At 45.5% G+C, this 20,058-nt stretch overlaps 3 protein-coding genes across 3 annotated transcripts; all 3 read right to left on the bottom strand.

Moving 5' to 3' along the window:
* Positions 1-143: 143 nt before the first annotated feature.
* LOC128278700 (centrosomal protein of 164 kDa) lies at positions 144-6,820 on the bottom strand. Its single transcript, XM_053017431.1, has 8 exons — positions 6,734-6,820; positions 6,393-6,504; positions 3,494-4,467; positions 2,419-3,412; positions 1,635-2,343; positions 1,250-1,496; positions 1,145-1,219; positions 144-1,080 (listed from the first exon to the last, which is right to left on the bottom strand). The coding sequence occupies exons 1-8, from the start codon at positions 6,813-6,815 to the stop codon at positions 797-799; spliced, it is 3,477 nt and encodes a 1,158-aa protein (XP_052873391.1). The 5' UTR covers positions 6,816-6,820; the 3' UTR covers positions 144-796.
* A 2,897-nt stretch (positions 6,821-9,717) lies between these two features.
* LOC128268735 (raf homolog serine/threonine-protein kinase Raf) lies at positions 9,718-12,176 on the bottom strand. The gene is made up of 4 exons (XM_053005930.1): positions 11,868-12,176; positions 11,152-11,799; positions 10,750-10,899; positions 9,718-10,674 (listed from the first exon to the last, which is right to left on the bottom strand). Exons 1-4 carry the CDS (start codon positions 12,174-12,176, stop codon positions 9,718-9,720), a joined length of 2,064 nt encoding a protein of 687 aa, XP_052861890.1.
* A 989-nt stretch (positions 12,177-13,165) lies between these two features.
* Positions 13,166-14,091, bottom strand: LOC128268736 (protein DPCD). The gene is made up of 2 exons (XM_053005931.1): positions 13,483-14,091; positions 13,166-13,395 (listed from the first exon to the last, which is right to left on the bottom strand). Exons 1-2 carry the CDS (start codon positions 13,984-13,986, stop codon positions 13,306-13,308), a joined length of 594 nt encoding a protein of 197 aa, XP_052861891.1. The 5' UTR covers positions 13,987-14,091; the 3' UTR covers positions 13,166-13,305.
* Positions 14,092-20,058: the final 5,967 nt, after the last annotated feature.

Genomic DNA, 20,058 nt, shown 5'->3' with positions numbered 1-20,058 from the left:
TGTGGTCAGTTTTATGGCCAAAGTGAACGAAATAAGTGGGAATACCTTCGTGTACTTTTGCAACGTTTTCATATTGCTGCTTTTATTTACTTATTTCCTGGCGAAATGTAAATTTCGCTGCGGCTATCCGTATTGATGTCGATATCTCCGTAATATTATATTATGATCCCATTTGACAATAGCAGAATTGAATGACCAATTTGACTATGCTTCTGCTTGTTCGAGAAATTGATTGAAAAACGCTATCAAAAAGGGAGACTAAAGAACAAGTGACCGAAAATGCTTAATATGTCAGTCCATGTCGATACGTAGGGGAAACTGCTTTTCCTCTGCTCACTAACTAACTGCGATAACAGCCGGGCTAGTATAACTAAAACGTAAGTATACTTATTGGCACAACCATTCAAGAGACGATTGGACGATGTTCACGAAACCATACAAAAAGAACATCAAGAAAAACGTGAAGTGTAACATACAAAACAACCCACAGTACTTTGGTGATTCAACCAATCACTCAATAAAATATAAAATGGTTGTCCATTGTATGCTTCACTTAAACGAAAGCTATTCTAAAACCTTATCTAGTAAAACTTTAACTTTCTCTACTCTCTTCCTGTCCAGCACGCTTCCAGCGACATTAAAAGATGTTTGGACATGCGTATTCTTTTACTGTCTTTGCACTCGGAAGTAGTTTGTCTGAAATAATTCGGCGACTAAGCCGTATTTAAAAAAGTTTCTAAGAATGGTTATCCAAGTAAAACTACGCCCAAGAGATGGCGACATCACGGCGCACTGTTCAGTCGAACGTTTGCTTGTTGATGATTTCATTCTCATTTTTGGCCTGTCGTAACCAGTTCTTGAGATCCCGGATTTTGTCCAGCAGATTAGCCGTATATTGATGTGGTTGCTCGTGGTCCGCCACCGTCTGTTGCCCGCCGGTTGGCCCAATAATGCCAGCCGGCGCAACCGACTTCAGCGGTAGTACTGTCTCGGTGGTAGAGTGTTTGGTGCCTGGCGTGTTGGTAATGTTGACGAAATTCAGCATATCGAACTTACTGTCCGGCGATGCAATGGCCGGATCTGGATGAAGAGTGGGAGCGGAAATTATTAATGAGCTACATGACACGCGAACGTCTAGACTTACTTAGCAAACACCAGATTTCTTGTATCTCTGAGTGCAAATGTTCCAAGTACAGCAAGGCTTCGTTCTGCCTGGCATCTTTGGGTGACATATTGTGTATTACACGACTACAGTGCTCGGTGAGCGGTAGGTCCGTGCTACTGAAGCCTGAATTCGAGTAGGATGATAGGTCACTAAGTGTTTCCTTCGGCTTGGGCGGTCGATCGAGCTGGTCCGCACGGTTCGATGGTCCGACGTCTTTTTCAGCCATTTTTTGCAGAGATCGCTCAAGATGGCGCAAGCGGATAACTTTCTCACCCAGAAGGGCCCGTGTACGGTGCAACGACACCTCCATTTCAATGAGTTCTTTCTCCTCCTGCGAAATAAATGGTACAGTGGTCAGCTTTAGTTGATCAACTTTCCAAACCGGAAATCAAGTACTAGAGCAGACATTACTCCATTCCTCTAACCGAACCTGTCAAAGCTAACAACATGCAGCGCAGGTTGTACTTACTCCGAAGATCTGCTCTATAGCGTGGCTGGTTTGCATCGTATATTTCATCGATATGTCGTGCTGTTTGGACTTGAAGATGTTCTTCTGCGTTCGCAGAGACTCCTTCGCGCGCTGGACAGAGTCACGCTCGAGAAGAATGCGATGCTTGAAGAACTCCATCTCGCTGCTACTGCCATAACCGACCCCTTGCCCTTTAGGAGTGCCGGTGGCACCACCATTGGCGTCCCCGTGATTGCCAACATGCTCACTAATGAACGGGTACCGCAGATGGTATGGTGCGTCAATGTTACACTCCGGTATCTGGTCTTCCAATTCCTCCAGTTTCTTCAACTGAATCCGCAGGTTTTCCACGGGCGTACACGGCCTAGCGTCTCGCTCGTGCCTGGTGGAGTTCAACTTCGACGTGGAGGCGGATTTGGTTTTGGTGAAAATCTTGCGCTTCTGGCGGCTTACGGCCACAACACTCTGGCTAGTGGTGCTACTGCAGTCGGCCACCGCCATTTGCGCGTGGTTACGGTCGAACTCGGAATCCGAGCTGAAGTTGTCCTCGCGCTGTACACTCGCAAAGATGTTACGCAACTGAAAGTAGCTCTTGGACTGCGTCGTTTCGCTGTGGCTCGTGGCGTCCGTGTTGTTGTTGGTGGTGCCGCGATTTTTATGATTATTGTTGTTTACGTTATTGTTGTTATGGTTGGTGTGATTGTTGTTGCTGTAGCTAACGTTGTTGTTAATATTGTTACCGTTATGGTTCGTGCCGTTCATGTTGTGATGGACGAGTTTCAGCGCCTTTTGGGACTCGCCGCCGGCGGTGAAACAGAGCATTTTGTTGCTCTTGTTGATCTCCGCGTGGCCAGCGCTACCTTTGTGCGGAAAGCGTTTATAGGCTGCCGATGGCGATGGCATGCTGATGGAGGATATCTCCGACGCCAGCATCCCGGATGACGAAGCGGGCTTTCCGTACGGAGGGTACGACGGTGGCAGCGGCTTCGAAGTCGTCCGGTCGTCCGTTTCGTAGCTGTTGCTGAGCAGACTATGTTGGTGGTTGTGCTGATGTGGCAGTTGCGATGGCGATTGCTGCTGTTGCTGCTCGCGACGCTTCTTGCGCCTCTCGAGCGAAATGCGCACGTCCGTCTTCAGCCGGGTGTACTTCTCCTTTAAGCACTTGTACTTGTCCTCCAGAAGGCGCTTCTCACAGCGCACCTTCTCGTAAAGGCGATCTTCGCCCGTTTCGCGCATTCGCTGCCGCTCCACCTCGAGCTCGTGGTTCAATTTGATCTTCATCTCCGTCAGATTCCTCCCTTGCTCCTTCTTCAGCAACTCCTCCTCCATCTTGAGGTCCCGCTCTAGCTCTTCGACGATTTCGTCGTGGTTCTTCTGCAGCGTCGCCATCGTCGCCCGGTGCTCCTCGGTTACTGCCTTCACCTTCCGGTCAAACTCCTCCTGCAGCGTGACCCGATACGCTTCGTACTCCTTGGTCGTGTCCTCTTCTTTATCTTTCTTCATCTCGTTCAGTTTGGCCTGGTAGAACTCCTTGATTTCCGCCAGGTTGTCCTGGTGCTGCTGCGCCAGGTGTTGTTTTTCCTGCACCAGCAGCTCGTCGTAGCGTCGGCGCTCTTTCGATAGCTCGTTCTGTATGTTGGCCTTCTCGAGAGTGGCCAACGAGTTTAGCTCCTCTTCTAGATTTGCCTGGTACTGGGCTCGTTCACGTTCAATCGTCTGTTTCAGCTGTTTCACAATGCCGCCCAGGTCCTCTTCTTGGTCGCCAACGATCGCCTCGTCTGGTGCCGTGGACTTAATTGAACCCGTTATGTGGTCGTCCTCTCCGGCGTCAGCGTTGTGGACGGTTTCGATATTTCTGCAAACATCATTATCACTATCACCCTCGTCATCATCTTCCTCATTATCATCATCGTCGCCATCGTCGTCATCGTCATCGCCATTCCCTTCTCCATCTTCCTTGGGCCCCTTCCCGGCCAACTTGTTGTCGCCCACTTCTTCAACCTCGTCGAAGTAGATCAGCGAGTCGTCTGGAACCGTCTCTATCATGGTGGTCTTCAGCTCAGCATTCAAGTCTATATCGAATCGCACACTTTTCCTCTCGTCCGACCCCGAGTCTTCGTTCGGAGTGGTTTTGTTGCGCATGTACGTCAAGCTCGAGTCCCGCAGTATTCCCTTCACTTCCGACTCCGGTTTACGGCTAACCAGTTCCAGACTGCCGAACTCAGGTTTTTTGTTGGACTTTAGAAATTGCGAGCCAGTGCCGGACAGGGTGAAACCCTGTATCCGCCCGAACTTGCTGCCCAGAATCTGCGGCAGTCCAGCGGTACCATCGGCGGCCCGATCCCGCACACTTGCGCCCACGTTGAACGACAGTTTTGTCGAGAGCGCCATGACATCACCACCTCCTGTTGCACCGGTAGCGCCGCTTGCGATTCCTTCCTGACTATTGTTCTCCTTGTTGGAGTCACTTTCGTCGTCATCTACCTCCTCGTTGTACTGTGACGTTGGTGCCGATTGTGTCGGCCCCAGTGATTGTACCTGTGCTCCCTGCTTGGTCGCAGCACTATCATCTACTTTTGCAGGTTCGTTGGATCCTGCCAGATTGCCGGACTTACTACTGGGACCCACCACTGACGTGTCACATTTATCGTGTGCCGATTTTAGGCTACGGAACCCGGAGTCACCGAGTGAGGCAGAGTCGGACCTATCCAATGATGTCGCTTTCCTGGCGTCGGCTACCTTGGCGCGGTACAGCACGTCGATCGGATGCTCCCACTGAGATTTTTTCGAGATTCGATCGTAGTAGTAGTAAGCTTTTACCTGCTTGCTGTAGCTGCAGGAGGAGATCAAGACAAGCGTGGTTAGTTTGGTTCGGCTCAATTATCAGGAGACGATCTAGATTTGTGCTTGAGTACAAGTGGTTCAACAATTACAGTGGCCAAAGTATCGTTTATACAGTAACGTTACGGGGTTTACTGAAATAAACAGGATAATAGTGTAGTGCTATGAAACAAAGCTCTCGAGATGGTGTTTTAGCAAAGACAAGATTTATAACGTCTGAGTGGAAAGTCGCCAATAATAAAAAAGACATTTGGGATAACTTTCTTTCAGTCACTTTTCAGTCAACATTCGTCGAGGAAGGTATGATGTCACCAGCCATCCAGACTGAAGAATTAAAGCGGTCTGTTTTAAGTTAAAACTGTTAGATTGTGCCTTGCATTCATCGAATATTTGGCGAAGGTTAAGGTGGTAATTTTTGTGGCATACTACGAGTACTATGCAACGGCATTCCATTGTTTGCGTGTTCTTCACACTCATCAAGTTGAACTCTTTGCCGTATGCAGAGTATAAGGTAAGGTAGAAATCGATACCGCATTGCAGTAGTGCACGTTAGTGTAGAGGCACGGGTATAATATCTTAGTTGGTAAACTTCTTGGCACGGTTCACGCATGCGGCATCGGAACGGAACGGTATCAATTTACCGCTTAAAAGCACGGCCAAGTCCGCCAGCATGAATGAAACGCTAAGCCTTTGAGAGATTACATACGCAAAAGAGTCTGGTGTAGTCTAGAAATCCATTCAGCATCGATCATTGATCCAGGTTCCAGCAAAACCTGGTCGACTAGCCACTGCCCTGCTTAAAGCTTACGTAATCCAAAATGTTGACATCGAGGGTGTGGACCATCTATCATAATTACCCTCTTCGCTCTGCCTAGCTTAACGTAGCAACAACGATATCGCGTTTAAATTTAAGCCAGTGAGATGTTACTTTCGGCTCTTGCAGGGAGGCATTATGAAACCCATATGCCAAACTACCGAAGAACAGGACTAGGCAAACTTTGATCGACCAACTAAGAATTATTAATGAAATTGTCAAACAAATTGTTGCTTTCAATTCTTGGCACAAGGGTCATTTTCAGACTATCGTTGGTTCTGAGCTGAGGCCGAATAATGACAAACAGATGTGCTTCAAATATCAGGACTACAATTTCAGTCTTTTCGGCAGGATTACAAACTGGACTAACTTTCGATCCAGACTTTCTTATCATAGCTTATATTTCTCAACCCGTAATTTTAAATAACTCTACACATATTCCTGAACCAGTAATTAGCTTAAAGAGAGCTACTCTTTCCATAAAAAAATATTGCAATTAATTTGATTAAAACATCCTAAAAACGTTCGTCCGACCCAACCCATTGTTGAGCTTGTGTTAGAAACCCGAAGCCTCGTCATTTTTTCTTACATAATAGGTCCCAAGCGTTTAACCTGGCCTCTATCAGGCCAATATCATAATTCATCTGTTATGACTCAATTGGGGACGGTCAAGAATGCGGCTCGCGTTGGCTAGGCCAGTGTCCTGATATTGTAATTACTGGATGCAGACTATGTGTTTGATTCAACATTTGCGGTGTGGGATATGACAGCTCTAACCGGAGAGAACAGCAGACGAATCACAATGAAGAGGAGTCTGTGGGGTCACCATTTTTAGCTGTACTGCTGGGATGGATGGTGTAGGCCACACCAACACACTAGTGGCCCAACACTTGCTCTCAGCTGACTGTTTTTTGTTTTGTTCTCTGTTTTTTTGGGCTCTCGCCTTTTTCGGTTCCCGTGGCAGTCGCACACACTCTCGCAGTTGTGTGCCCGTGTGCGACACACGCATATTCCCAACAAAGCTCGTGTCTGACATCATCGTTACGAGGATATGCAAAGGATATGGCTCTGTGGCGAGGAATTCTCCTGATACGAATACTTACCACGGTTTCCAGTGTTCGGGCAACGGGTGTAATAGTCCTTGGCGTGCGAGATAGACTAGATTGGCTTCCTTATCAGGATCGATACCAATTTTCATAGCGTATTCCGTAATTTCTACCACGAGAATCAGTACGAGAGCCAGCACCAAAAAGACCAGAAACAAACACAGGAGAGGGGTTCATTCAACATTTCAAAAATAAGGGGGAGGCCCACAAGTTTCTGTTGGACTCCGGGGTCAGTCAACAAAGTCTTGCGTGCGTGTAGCAACCTGTCTTTTTTTTTGTTTTGTTTGCTGTAAACAAACTCTGGGAGGGTCCAGGACCCCGGTCCCGGTTCCGCGTACCTTCTGGCGTTGGTTCGTAGGTGGAGTAAAAGACTTCCTCTTCCGGTTGGCCATAGCCGGCCGCGTACGCCGAGGAGCTCATGTTAGAGAGTACTGGACAGGGGAGAACACACTCGTTAAGAAGGCATGTCAAAGAACTTAGAACTAGATCACACATTCACTTTATGTAATTCGGCAAGAATCTTTCCAAGGGTGTAGGGATGGAAGACGGTGAAACATGGATGTTGAAGAATGCGCCGCTTCCCTAAGGGGTTTGTTGGCTCTGAGAAAGAAGGCCCAACGTTATGGAGAGCATGCCAATAAAGGTATGCAGCGATAAGAAGACTACTTTCTTAAAGGAACGAGGCCCACAGTAGAAAGGACGACGCACAACAAGAGGGGTAATGTCGAACGGAAGTTTTCTGAAGGAGGTAGAATCCTTTTCCCAATCGCCCAAGTAGTCAAATCTTGTGCAAATCGCTAATGTGTATTGGAATGAGAATATCAAGCCAATAAGTACTGTGGTACTATTTTTTTGTTCGAACAAGGATTCTTTGAAAGGGTCATAAACTGACGAATCTTGGCAATACACACGGACAAATAAACACATGAAAACAAGCACACACGGTCACACGGTTGCTTCCAATGCCGGAAAAAGGATTTGATTTTGTGGTGAAAAAATACTAGTGCAACGTACGGGCTTTTGGTCTTACACGGATCGGTAATGAGAAATCACGTCTGGCGAGCACCGTGACGGAAGTTGAACTTGCTGCCCGTCGTCCTTTTCGGGAAATTCATCCTTGCCTCACATAAAGAGAGTGAGCGATGAGAAGCTTTTAAACAACGACGGGGGAGTAACTGCAGAGAGTGCGTGAGAGAGCCGTAAGACCCTTCGGATGCCCTTGAACGCATGCGCTCGAAATCGGGGTCGTTTTACGGGTTCACGTTTTTTATGTGATAACATTCGATCCTCTTGAATGTTTCACTTTGTTTTCATGCCGCTTTCGACCTGCTGTCCACTATCAAAATTAAAATAAATTATTTTTCACTTCCAAAACGAGAAATAGATAGAATCGACGTATGACGGCATGGTTGTCGGTGACCGTCCGTCCAATGACTTCCACTTAACATTCTTCTTCTTGTTTTATTTCGTTAGTTTTGGTAAAACTATTTCTGAAAGCACAACAATTGTCCCTTTAGAGGCGGTCACCCAACCTGTACATGTACGAATATCCGCTAAAAGGTTTATTCGGAACAACGATTAGCACTGCAATCCTCTTCATTTTGATTGGTATGTGGCGTTGTAACAATCAAGGACCTCTATTGAGGGCATATTTGACGAAGCGAAAGAACTATGGACGCAACCGCCACTAGGCGAGCGGCGAGCATGGAAAACAAGGAATAAATACAAAACACATCAGTTTGCATTGTCATTTATGGCGTAGATCAGTTTTATTTAATCCATTTTCATACTAATTAGTTAGCAAGGTTTATGATCAAAGAAAAAATGGGTTCAATGAACGACCACATGGTAGTAGTTAAACTGCTCCTTCCGTTTTACATTTCAGCTTGCGCTCTTTTTAAAATAACAACAACTTGCGCCGCAATTCACGGATAACCCAACTTTCTTACTGTTACGATTACGTTGCTAGTAGATACTGGAATTCTTCGCCATTTCGCACATACGGGGTACAACGGAAGGAGTACTTTTGTTAAATTGTTCGAATGCTTCTATCAACGGTTCAATATTATGTTGGTTTGTATTTTTTGTTTCACTTCTTTTCTTCTGCGTGCTTGATGTGATGCACCAGCTTGGGGATCACTTGTGCCGCGGCACAATACAGCCAAGGGGAGCCAAGGTTTGCCATTTTTATGCCCATGTATTTACGTACATGATATAGTAATATATGATACAATGTCCAATAAATGCCCTGTTCATAAATGTTTATGATTGGTGTATCTCCACTATGTGAGCGTATATCATAGTATCTGTATTGGGTACTTTGTTGTGTTTCTTCAATTGTTTTGCTCTGATTCCTTCTTCTCTTTCTTTCTGAAACAGATTCATTTTTTCTTTTTCATGTAATGCTCTTTCTATCCAATTTACGGGTCTATTAACTGTTCTCTTACCATACAACCTCATCCAGTTCGTCATCCTCCTCGTCGTCCGTTCCATTCTTTTCTTCCTTTTGATCCGATCGTTGTTTTTTTGCTGGGTCGTTGTCAGTGTCAACATTATTATTGTTCGATACCAATCTTCACATTTCTTGCATCACTTGCACCTTACACGGGCTCTTTTAACCATTTCACTGAAATTATCTTGACGCAATACTTGGCTTTCGAAACGCCGTAATCGTACTCGCTTGGCTTTCATACGGCAGTTAAGGTTCCAACCAGTGCGGTACCAGAGGCCGGTGCCTGGCATTATTACGTTAGGTGCTATCCTCTTAAGAGCTAGCCGTAGATAAGTGATTTATCATTTTAGCTATTGTTACAAACTAATATTTACTTTGAAATTATTTACACATATGCATACTAAATCACTCAATGTTCATTTCTTGTTAAGACATATTTTGGGATTTAATGACACTTTCAGGAACTGTTTCAAGCAATAACGTTACTTCCAAATATGTTTTTAACAAATCTGTCGTAGTAATAGCACGCAGGCTAGGTCAACAGCAATCTATTAACTTTGATTGAATTAAATACGAGAATGAGTCATGCCGTTTGCTGTGAACACAAATGCAATCGTCGTACCGTTTCCCATCACGACGGGATGGATCGGACTCCAGCTAGACTCCACTTACAACAGAATGAAATTTTTGTTTGTTTTCTGAGTTTAAAACATAAAAAAGAAAGCCTCTAAACCAACTCTTATTTCTAGAGCATACTGATCAACATACATCACTGCATTCACTATTTACAGGTAATCGTCGACGACGTCGTGATATATTAAACGAATCCTGTTTCAGACCTTCGGCCGATTGACGACGGCAATGTATAATCTAGTAATTCCCAGCGCCATTGTAGAACTGGAAATCATGAAAGTTCACAGGAGTTTTGGGACTAGAACACATGTACAGGAAATCGTCATTTTGTAGCTGTGTTTGCGTAAAGTTCGGCTCGCTGGCGCTACGATGGAACTTTGGCATAGTGCGCAGCATAGTTTCGAGCATGTTTAGCAATAGCCGAAATAGTGGCCGCTCGTCGCGATTGAACTTGATGCAATCCTCAACGCACCGTTTCAGGGCTTGAGGGCAGTCGGACCTTACCTTGGTCAGGTCCGGTCGTAGTTTGCCGCAGCCGACCATAAATAGTATCTGGTCTTTGTTGTTGATGTGATTGTACGGCAGCTGCTCGGTCAGCATCTCGTAAAGCACGATGCCAAACGCGTACACGTCGCTCTGAAACGAATACGGATTCTGATCCTTCATGCGAATCACTTCCGGTGCCATCCACAGAATGCTGCCGGTCGGTTGGTTCGATTGCTGCGATCCGGACCACCGCACTTTGGCCGTGGCCAGGCCGAAATCGCCTATCTTAACCGAAAAATCGTCATGCAGGAAGATGTTGTTCGATTTCAGATCCCTGTGGATGATGTTCTTGGCGTGGAGATAATCCATGCCCTGGGCGGCCTGCCGGGCGATATCGATCAACGTGTTCAGCTTGAACTTTGTTTCGTTGACGTGGATGTGCTTGTACAAGCTGCTGCCCTCACACCATTGCGTTACGATTGCTAGTGACGGTTTGCTAACACAGCCCATGAACAAAAGTATATTACAGTGGCGCGTTTTCTTAAGCATCGCGACCTCATTTTTGAACGCCTGCAGCTGAGCCGGGCTTGGGGTTTTCACGTTCAGTGTCTTTACTGCCACTGAGCCATGCCAGTGGGCCTTGTACACCGTCCCGAATGATCCCGATCCGATCCGCTGGCCGATCAAAATCTCTTCAGCTTGGATATTCTGCAAAACATTATGGGAATCAACAATACCCGCCTCTTAAGCGAACACTGGGACCCACAGTGCAGCCAAACTTACCCAATTTTCGTCCGATTGTTTCGAGTCCCGAGGTGATAGCAGATTCTTGTTGCTCTCGTCTGCCGATCGTGCCCTAGGGCGTTTACTGTGGTTCAGCGTGTTTGTTGGTGACGCTTGTGTGGAATGTGAATGCTCTTGATTCGTTTGAGCCTGCCGAATAAACAAAGAAGAGAAAATTGTTGAAACACGATTTGAGTTGAGCGTGTCGATAACTCGATTCGACCATCCGAAATTCTCGTAACACCTTCCCCTTTCAAAACCATTGTTTCAATCGGTTCTGCTATATACAGCATTTGCATCGGAAATGTGGCCTCAACTATTTCAACAGCATTTTGCCGAACCCATAATAACACCACAATCTAAATTGAATGGCTCAAACTCGAACATTTTGGGACTCTTTACCTGCAGCGGTCGGTTGGTTATAACGTTTCGGCCTTCGGTCCCGAAAAACGGTTTCATCACACTGTTAATGCACACATTCGGGGCCGAATTGGAGCGATCCTGCTGGTTCAATGATCTCGGGTGCCGCAAATTCGTACTGTAGCCACCGGCCCCGGGATTGATAATGCCGGCCGTGCTTTCTGGGTTCGCCAGCAACACATGATAGAAGGTGCTGTCCATGTGTCGTTTGCTGCATATCGGCGGCACCTTGTCGACGCACCGCTGGTGGAACCTATAGTTGCACTGGTTGCAGTAGAAGCCGGTGAAGAGCAAACGACGGCAGCACTCGCAGAACGCTAACGAGAAGAACGTTTTGCGAATGAACTGGTGCGAGATGTAGGTGGGAAACCCGATGTCCAGAATGCGCACGAACACCTCGTCACAGTTCAGCGCGCTGACGTCCGTTTCCCACGGGATGGGATACTCGCTAGTTCCGGCCGTCACCTCACAGAACTCGCACGTTAAGTTGCGCCGCTTCAGTGCTTTTGCCAGCGCGTCCTTAAGACGCATCCCGGGGATCACCTGTACCGAGGTACGCTGCTGGTTCGGTAGAAAGGCTCGCAGCAGCATCTTTGACTGCCTGCTCAGCGTGCCGCACATGCTTTCAACCTGAAACCGTGGAAGAAGATTTAGACAAACTTGCCAATCCATTGCACTCTCGTTGGCCATACCTCTACGCGCTCCTCGGGATCCGGTGGTTCGCTCGGATCGCCAGTTTGCTCGTTCTGTAACTGCATTTTCCTATCAATCAAGGCCTGCTCCTTGATCTCCAGGTCGTGCAGCTTGGACGTGAGCTCCTGGTATTCCTCCAGGTAAAGGGCCGGCGGTTGCTGAAAGTCGGCAAATTTTGCATTCAACGCGTCGATATTTTCGCGCGTCACATGAATAACGGATTTCATGTTCCGCAAATCCTCCTCCAGCTGAGAGAACGGATCCAGCTGAAGCTGCTGCTCATCGTCCGTATCGTCGGCTTCGGCCGCTGACATTCAATCGGTAGTTGGATACAGTGCCAACCGGGTTATTCCGGCGAAATCCACAGTCGTAACAAACAAAACGCCCCCACCCGGAGGCCACGGAGCACCACGTTCGCACAGTACCTCAGCGACGGTGTTTTTTGCTTCTGGTGATGTTCGTAGCCACTATTTTCCAGTTATGCTGGCGTAGTTTTGTCCTAACGTTGCAGCTTAGATCGGTGCGATTGTTTTTGTTTGTTGGTGTTTTTTCCCGCAGTGCTGTCAGGGTCACTGTTATTACTATTGTTTTTCTACATTGTCAGCCTTCCGATAAATCGATTACCACCAGCCACATACAACGGGTCAAGGATTGTGTGTCTTCGTCTTCTGGAAACTTTTACAATTGCACGGTTCGAAGAAACGAAAGCATCATCCTGTTGCGCTGCTCGTCCTTCGACCGAATGGTCGAATGGTTTTAATTTGTCCTCTAGTGTACGGATGTCCTTTTACCGAGTTGAAGGTACCGTTACTGGTGGCCGGCCAATTTTTCTAAATTGGCCCGGGAAACGTGTTCGACCTCCGTCACTGGATTTTCCTTCGTTCGTGGATGGAGAAAAGTAACACCGTGCAGCACTTGACCAGCTACTTCAGCTCACTTCCGACGCTGCCTTTTTTGTTGCCATTTCGTTCCCACAACACGATTTCTGCACCTTTTATCGTGGCCGTCAGATGCACAATCTAGTTATGTGCGTGTGTTTCGCATTCGGGTTCTCACGATTGGCAGCCCCCAAATCGGACCGCAAAGGAACTCAATCACATTGACGCCGATTGATTCAAACGGAAATAATGTAAACAAAAAAACATTGAGAATGAGTCGCCAAACAGCATTTTACGAATGTTTCTTTGGCTGAGGCCGTTACTGAAAAGTGTACAATTTATTGTGTTTTTGAGATTCGTACCATTAAACTTTAGTGCAAACAACATTCATGTCCTGTCAGCTGTGAGCGTCCTGAGTGTCGGCATTTTATTGTACTAAAAACTAGTGCAGCCTTTTTGGATCGGCCGTATGGTTTGAAGATAGCAAAAATTTTATTTTGCAGGTGCACTTCCTTTTCCATGAAAGAAAAAGTCTTTATTTGTGTTTCTACTACACTCAATGGCTTTAGAACGCATCATATTCCATCGTTTCTAGGTTCTGAAGCTCCTCCAAAACAGCCTTCTCCATCGCCAACAAAATGGGTGGTTTTTTGTACTGGAAGCAGACAGTAATAATGTTGTAAATTACGTTTCTCCAAAAGTAATCTGCAAAATGGTGGATTATTGCATCGTTTCTCCATACCGTAACAATAAGCGTGGCGTTCTGATGCTTAACATTCAGATCTTCTTGCTTCGGAGTGTAGTTGCATCGTTCGAATTCGGGAACGGATATAGTTTTGAAATATTTTTTGTTTGAAGTTCTTATCGTCACTGATTTCTTATCGCCATCGCAGGTCACGCTGAAGGTAGATAGGGTGTACGGTACGTTTCTGATTCGCCATTCGATCGCGTGCCTCGTGATTCGTTTCCGCAGCGATGGTTCCGTTGCAGCTTCTTGTAAAACTAACTCGTTGCTATTCAAACCAACGGGAAGTGGTTCCCCGAGTTCGATTTCCCATTCTTCCTTGCGCATCAATTCGGTCTTCTTTTTCCACGCTCGTCTTATGATCACGCCAGTTTCCGTACTATATTCTTCGGCCATTTCTCGGCCGTCTGGGAAACGGTAGTGAACTTGGCGCACGTTTCCCTGCAGACTGGAAGTTTTTTCTGCATTTCTGATCAATTGCAACCAATGTGCATAAGACATTTTTCAGAATGTTTCGCCTAACAGTTTGTACGATAACACAATGCGATATTTTTGCAATCCGACAACTCCGCACTACGAAAGAGCCGATTCAAATGCAATTCTCCTGCCCATTTATCCTATGGTTGCTATGTACAGTTTACAAACAAAGTGAAGGAGAATGGAATAAAAAAAGAGCTGCGGTTGTGTTGTGACAGCCGGCTCATAGAGATCCTGAATTGCAGATGCGCAAACAGCAACACCGACGTTTAGTACAAAAACTTTTCCTTATTCTTCCTCTCACTCTCGGCTAATAATTTCAAACTGGTTGCTTTGCCAAACCCTTTAAATTCAAAGACAATTTAAATATATGTTTTAAATATCACATAAAAGTACATCATACTTTCATTTTGCTACTTACTGATGCATCTGATTTAGAATGTGTTGATTTTTAGTACAAATGGCCTATCGTGTTAAAAAAAATTTGAATTTTGGTGGAACACATTGAACCACGGTTTTCACAATTTTTGGAAAACAAACAAAATGGAAAAATCTTCCCCGTAACCATTAAAACAGTTGTTTCTGAGATCTGAGATTGTGATTGCTCCAAATTCTTCAAATGAAATTTAAATCAGCTACCATTATTGTGAACTGCAGAAAACGTGTTATGGTGTTTCCCACAGGCCGTGTTTATTCAACTATTATAAATGGCGTAATCTCTCATTTCCTATTGTACATTCAGTTAGCAACTTAGCACCTCGCAATTTCCTTATTGATTTATTATTTCATTACGATTGTGTCGCTCTCCCGTATTAGTTACAAATTCTAGCAGATTCCTACCCGTGTGGCTAATGTTGGTCCTTACCAGCCGCTCTCCGTGCCGGTTTTCTTCTACGCACTGCTTTGCGGCGCATCAAGGGCGCATTCCTAAGCTCCACCACTTCCGGTGTTTTGATTTCTCTCTCGTTAAAGTGCTCGTTCGTTGTGGCGAATATGTCCCAAACCTGTTGCCACTGCGGTGTTCTACAGACGACATCGTAGGCAGCATCCGGTTCAAGCGGATCTTGCGATATGTCATTCGCAGGATCATCCGCCGGCCGGTAACTTGGTGAATCGATCTGCGTTGGTTCCCGTATATGGAGGCTCGATAATCGGCGACGACTAGTTGTTCTGTAGATCCTTCGGCCTACAGATTTTGGTGTTTTACTGTACATAGGACACATAATAGTGCTGCTGTTGGAGACGTGTTTTGGCGCACGGCTCAAGGGTGACGAGGAATCGTGAACTAGAAAGTAGCCGAAGGAAGACAGTGGCGAGTTCTGCGCATAACACACTGAATGCGTGGTCGGCGAAGCTGTTCCTATGTCCTCGGGCTCATCCGGTTGACTTAATCTTCTCACAGTAACTGGTGTTTTAACAAGATACCCTTTCCTGTTAGCGATAATTGAGGGTACATTGTTATTTTCGATATCAAGATGTTCATGTAAACGAGTATGATCTTTGCCACTGTCCCACCGCAGATCCGTGAACGATCGTTGGGCAGCGCATTTGGCTTGTGGACCTTGCGTTACCACCCACTTCAGCATGGCTCTGTAAAAAATAGACATTATTATTATAGACAAAAGATGTCACCGCAACTATTCGATGTGTGGTGTTGATGTGTGATACATAAAAATGGGGGTTATTAAAGAAAATATTCTATACAGTGTAAAATACTATTTTAACATTGCGCCTGGAGCCTTAGTAGTACTAACAAACTGTCATTGTGAGTTAATAATGAAATGTTAGAAAGAAGTTGGGATAGCTTGTTCAAGTAGCTGAATTGTTCGCAAAACGAGTTGTTCGTGTCGATGACCGCACCTTTTAATAAAAAAACCTGTGAGTCGGTCAAAACGTATGCTGTTAGTGAAAATTAGTGTATTAAGTTTTAAAACCATGTTAGTCCTCAAACACCTTAATTTTGCGTAGTCTTCGTATGAAACTTGTAAGCCATCAGCTTTCATTTTTGTACGTATGGAAAGGGCTTGTTAGTCATATTTGCTTTTTCTTTTACCACAAAAGTGTAAACACTGTCGTCATTACTGATGGCATGTCTTTTATTTTTCTTTTCTTAAACACTAGGGCCTGACCACTATAGTTTGCTACCTTTAGAACACTACTTACCAACAATTGCCGAACTTTTGATGTGGAAATGGAATAGCCACGAGAAGAGCACCGGATCCGTCAGACCGCCCGAAGTGCCGCCAAAATCACGGTCGAGCATATGGTTGAGCACAATGCGTAACTGACTGCGTAACACACCGTTCACTCCACACACATACAGGCAGAAACCACGTCGTCCCTGACGATGAAACGACTTTCATTCCCGGCAATCTGTACCCATTGACCTACGAACGCAAACTGATTTCGGTTACCACAACGCGAAGGCCCTAAGGCCAAACAGCCCTGCACCGTATCCAGGAGCAGTTTTGGTGTTTTGGGATCCTCTTTCGTTTCGTTGATTTTGAGCGCGCGCACCAAATCTTGAATCCCTTCGGGTCGCCTTAGGGACCCTCCAGTTGTCCGCGCTGTCTCGTTTGAGCCGTGTGAGGCCGTGTTTTCATTTTGCACATCTTGGCACACCTTTCCCTTTTCCCGAAAGGTTCGAAAGATCGAGGCCCCGATTCTTACCTGGGCTACCCACCCTGCAGATGTGCCCGGCCTGGATGGGGCCGAGCCGTGCCGAACCGAGCGTGTCCTCCTCAACGTCCGGCCAGGGATTACTTCCTGCATTTTCTCAGCTGAGACTGCCCAACCAAGAGCAACACACGACCGGCGACCGGGTGCCGGGTGTTTTTTTATAGGCAGTACGCTGCTACTCCTTGACAATATCGGCCCGTCGCTAGGTGAGAAAGTGAAACAAAAAAAGGGCCATCGCAAGGAGGGGAACGAAAGAAGGAACGAGGAAAGTAATCACCAGGCGTACGGTGACGGGCCAGGCGATCGGATGTGTAACAGGGTGCGGCGAAGGACGAAACCCATAAAATCACGGAAGAGAACCGGGAGCGTGATTTAAGATTACGCTTTATTTGGTCAACTGCCGGTGTTCATAACTTTTGATAAGTATGCGACAGTTCTTAATCATTTCCTTTTCGATAGGGGGCAAATGTTCAGGACTCACTGTCATGCGCACAGTAAATATGTACGTTATTGTTAACAGCCTTCGGCGGACATTTCTGAATGTCGTTTGTGCTGTTCTTATCGGGGTACAAAACCGACTGACATAAACCAGCGCTAATCAGGAGCACTAATCTGCCAAATCGAGGGTCCACATCCAGATGACCGAAATGCATTCCAAATCCTGTCCATTACAATCAACTTGGTCTGCCGGCAAAACAATAAGCGTGCCGAGAAGATGTACCTGCGTTTTTCCATTGAGGGAGATTACGAATGATTAGGCCTCTCGTTACTTCAATACTTCGTATATTGTTCGACTCCTCGTGGGAGATGGACTTCTGGTATCGTTTTCTAGGACCACACCATGTCTCAAATGTGGGTCTTAGTTAAAGGGATAATTAAAGGGCAGCGACGGTAAACTTCAAAAGCAGCAACCGCTGATAAACAAGTGTCCTGAGTAATGATATGGTAAGAATTGAGTGCTTATAGGGATTTTGGACCAAAGAACACCGTAACCGGGAACACATACGGGAAAGTAGACGAATAAGCTCGAATGCTTTAGAAAAAGGGTCTGTTTTTTGTATAGAAATAAGGTAACATTGTTTTAGAGATTTGAAGATTTATAAATTTCAACTTAACTGTCGTAAGGTTTCAACTGTTGTAAGGTTTTGGTCAAACATCGGCGGCCAAGGGTTTGCTGTCTGCAGTGCTTAAGTCTCCGTTCAAAAGTTTATAGAAACCGTATAACATTGAGTAACGGTGTCCGTTTCTGTAACCTGTGTGAGTGTTATTGTAAACCATTGCTACCATTGAATGATCATTTAAAGTATCTTTTAATAACATTCGTTAAATTCAAATAAGATTAAATTCAGAATACGATCAAATCATGAGTAAACCTTCTGTATCGGAGCACTGTGGTTTGCAGTGGCGAAGCGAAAAGAATCACATAACCACTGAAAATCAACGTGCGGTTGACACCAATCCATATGGAACTGTTTTGCGAATTTCATTATTGAAACAGCAGCACATGATATTTCCCGGAAGGGTCCAACAGCATTACTAATTGACACCTGTCCTGTTTGCCAACGGTGCCACATGTAAATATTTGTTTTCCACTTCGGAGATATAATGTGAGTTTTGGGAGAATGCAACGGTCTATTAATTTGCATTTTTTTGCGGGGTAAATGCGCTAGGTGTCCAGTTAATTTAATCCAATTCAACCCGCATGCACGAGCAGAACGCCTGCATCCAACTGTGCTACCTCCGTGAAAGGAAAAGCGAGAAAGACCCCGAGCGAAGCTGGTCGGCATCGAAGAATGCACACGGTCCGTTAATCGGTTTCGGGAAAGAATCAATAGACGATAAGAAGGGGTCGAAAACGAACGCGCTGGAAGCTGAAGGATAACCTAGTGAAAGGTTCCACAGTTCTAGAATGGAAAGATCACAAACCAAAACCATAAGCCCGAGGCTGCACCCTGATTAGGGATGGGCAAGTATGATGAGTGCGTAAAGACAATTCCGGGTCCGGGTTCCGAGTACTGGGGTTTTAAATCCCGAACGAATAAAATCTAATTACCAACGGAATTGTGATGCACCCCGGAACGCATCGGAACGCGCTCGAGGTTTTAACCCACGTTCGAGATAAATCCGACTTTGGCTCGTCTTTGGGTTACGGGTTCTTAAGAGCTACGAGAAAAAGTAGCCGTCTTTGGCACGATATTGGCTTGATTCGAAAACAAAAATAACAAAACCCAAGCAAACGCGAAAATGTATGTCGTTGAAGAAAGTTTCTGTTTAACAAATGTTTTATATTTCTAAAATCAATCTTTGAACGAGCATTTAACGAATTGATTCACTGTAGGGTCAAGCAGGATCAAGAAGCAGTAGTAATTTCTTTGATTTGAAGTGACAACTTCCGACCGTAACGTCGTCGTAACTTGGGTCCAACTCTATTGGGTAATCTCTTTGATCACTGAAAGATGTACAAAGTTCCTAGAAGATTTTCGATTCCCATTTTTCCGCTTATGTATCTCTGAGACTACTGTTTGCTGGAACTGACCTATGGACACCTTTTCCTATTCGAAGCCTCCCAGGTATCACACCTGGTGGTGGCGAGCGCCCTGAGGGATACGGCTAAACGGCGTCTGGTTCCGATGATGCTGGTTGATTTGAAGTGTGATCTATTTTACGACAAAGGAGCTCCTGGCTTCTGACAAAGCTAGCGAGGTGATTGTTCGTCGCTCTAGGACCTCCTCTGTGACAGCGCGTCATGATGAATGGGCTGTCGAAGGTTGTTGAATGGATGACCGTAATTCGAATGCATGTGGGTATGTTGTTCAAATTTCGACTGTACGAGTGCGTATATGGTGGTTGCGTTGCGATGGCTATCGATTCGCCCAACACCCTTAGCCGTTGACCCTCGCGTTTTCGCCCGAAGTTCGCACACTATAGGGGCTTTTTTGTTTTATCTTTATAACATATTGACATCAGGTGGGGAATTATTGCTGCTTTTATCAGCTACAAAACCTAAGCGTGCTGCACGTGCCATTAGTTTAAGGTTTGTACTGCAACACATTTGGAAACATGACTCGTGGACATTTGCCAAGGGACCAGCACCTGCCAGACCGTCCAGAAAAATAACGACAATGGGAAGGGTTGACACAGAAATTGTTAAATTTGTTACCCCTGTCACGAATTAAAACAAAGTTCTTCAAATAAATAATCAATACAAGCCACGGCTAATAGTGTATTATTATTTTTTAATTGATTGGAAGCTTTTTGAATGCAAATATATTTAGTGTTACATTTTGTATAGTAAAAATATTCTGCTCCACAAAAATCTTCGTAGCAGTCGTACCGCGCTGTATTCTTTTTTGTTCATCCATGTCTTTCTTCCGTTCACTTCATTTTCTAAAAAAATACTGCGTATCCGTTGCTTCT

Source organism: Anopheles cruzii, chromosome 2 (genome assembly GCF_943734635.1).
Source record: "Anopheles cruzii chromosome 2, idAnoCruzAS_RS32_06, whole genome shotgun sequence".
NCBI lineage: Eukaryota > Metazoa > Arthropoda > Insecta > Diptera > Culicidae > Anopheles > Anopheles cruzii.
The sequence above is the reverse complement of the archived record's forward strand: the minus strand, read 5'-3'. Positions and strand labels throughout refer to the sequence as shown.

Bases quoted from the DNA above. Each gene is read 5' to 3' on its own strand.
- LOC128278700 (XM_053017431.1), bottom strand. From the start codon at position 6,815: ATGAGCTCCTCGGCGTACGCGGCCGGCTATGGCCAACCGGAAGAGGAA. The intron at 6,505-6,733 runs GTACGCGGAACC...TTCTCGTGGTAG, and splicing joins CTACGAACCAACGCCAGAAG to AAATTACGGAATACGCTATG. The intron at 1,081-1,144 runs GTAAGTCTAGAC...CTCTTCATCCAG, and splicing joins AGAAATCTGGTGTTTGCTAA to ATCCGGCCATTGCATCGCCG.
- LOC128268735 (XM_053005930.1), bottom strand. From the start codon at position 12,176: ATGTCAGCGGCCGAAGCCGACGATACGGACGATGAGCAGCAGCTTCAG. The intron at 11,800-11,867 runs GTAGAGGTATGG...CCACGGTTTCAG, and splicing joins CACCGGATCCCGAGGAGCGC to GTTGAAAGCATGTGCGGCAC. The intron at 10,900-11,151 runs GTAAAGAGTCCC...TTTATTCGGCAG, and splicing joins TAACCAACCGACCGCTGCAG to GCTCAAACGAATCAAGAGCA.
- LOC128268736 (XM_053005931.1), bottom strand. From the start codon at position 13,986: ATGTCTTATGCACATTGGTTGCAATTGATCAGAAATGCAGAAAAAACT. The intron at 13,396-13,482 runs GTATGGAGAAAC...GTCTGCTTCCAG, and splicing joins ACGCCACGCTTATTGTTACG to TACAAAAAACCACCCATTTT.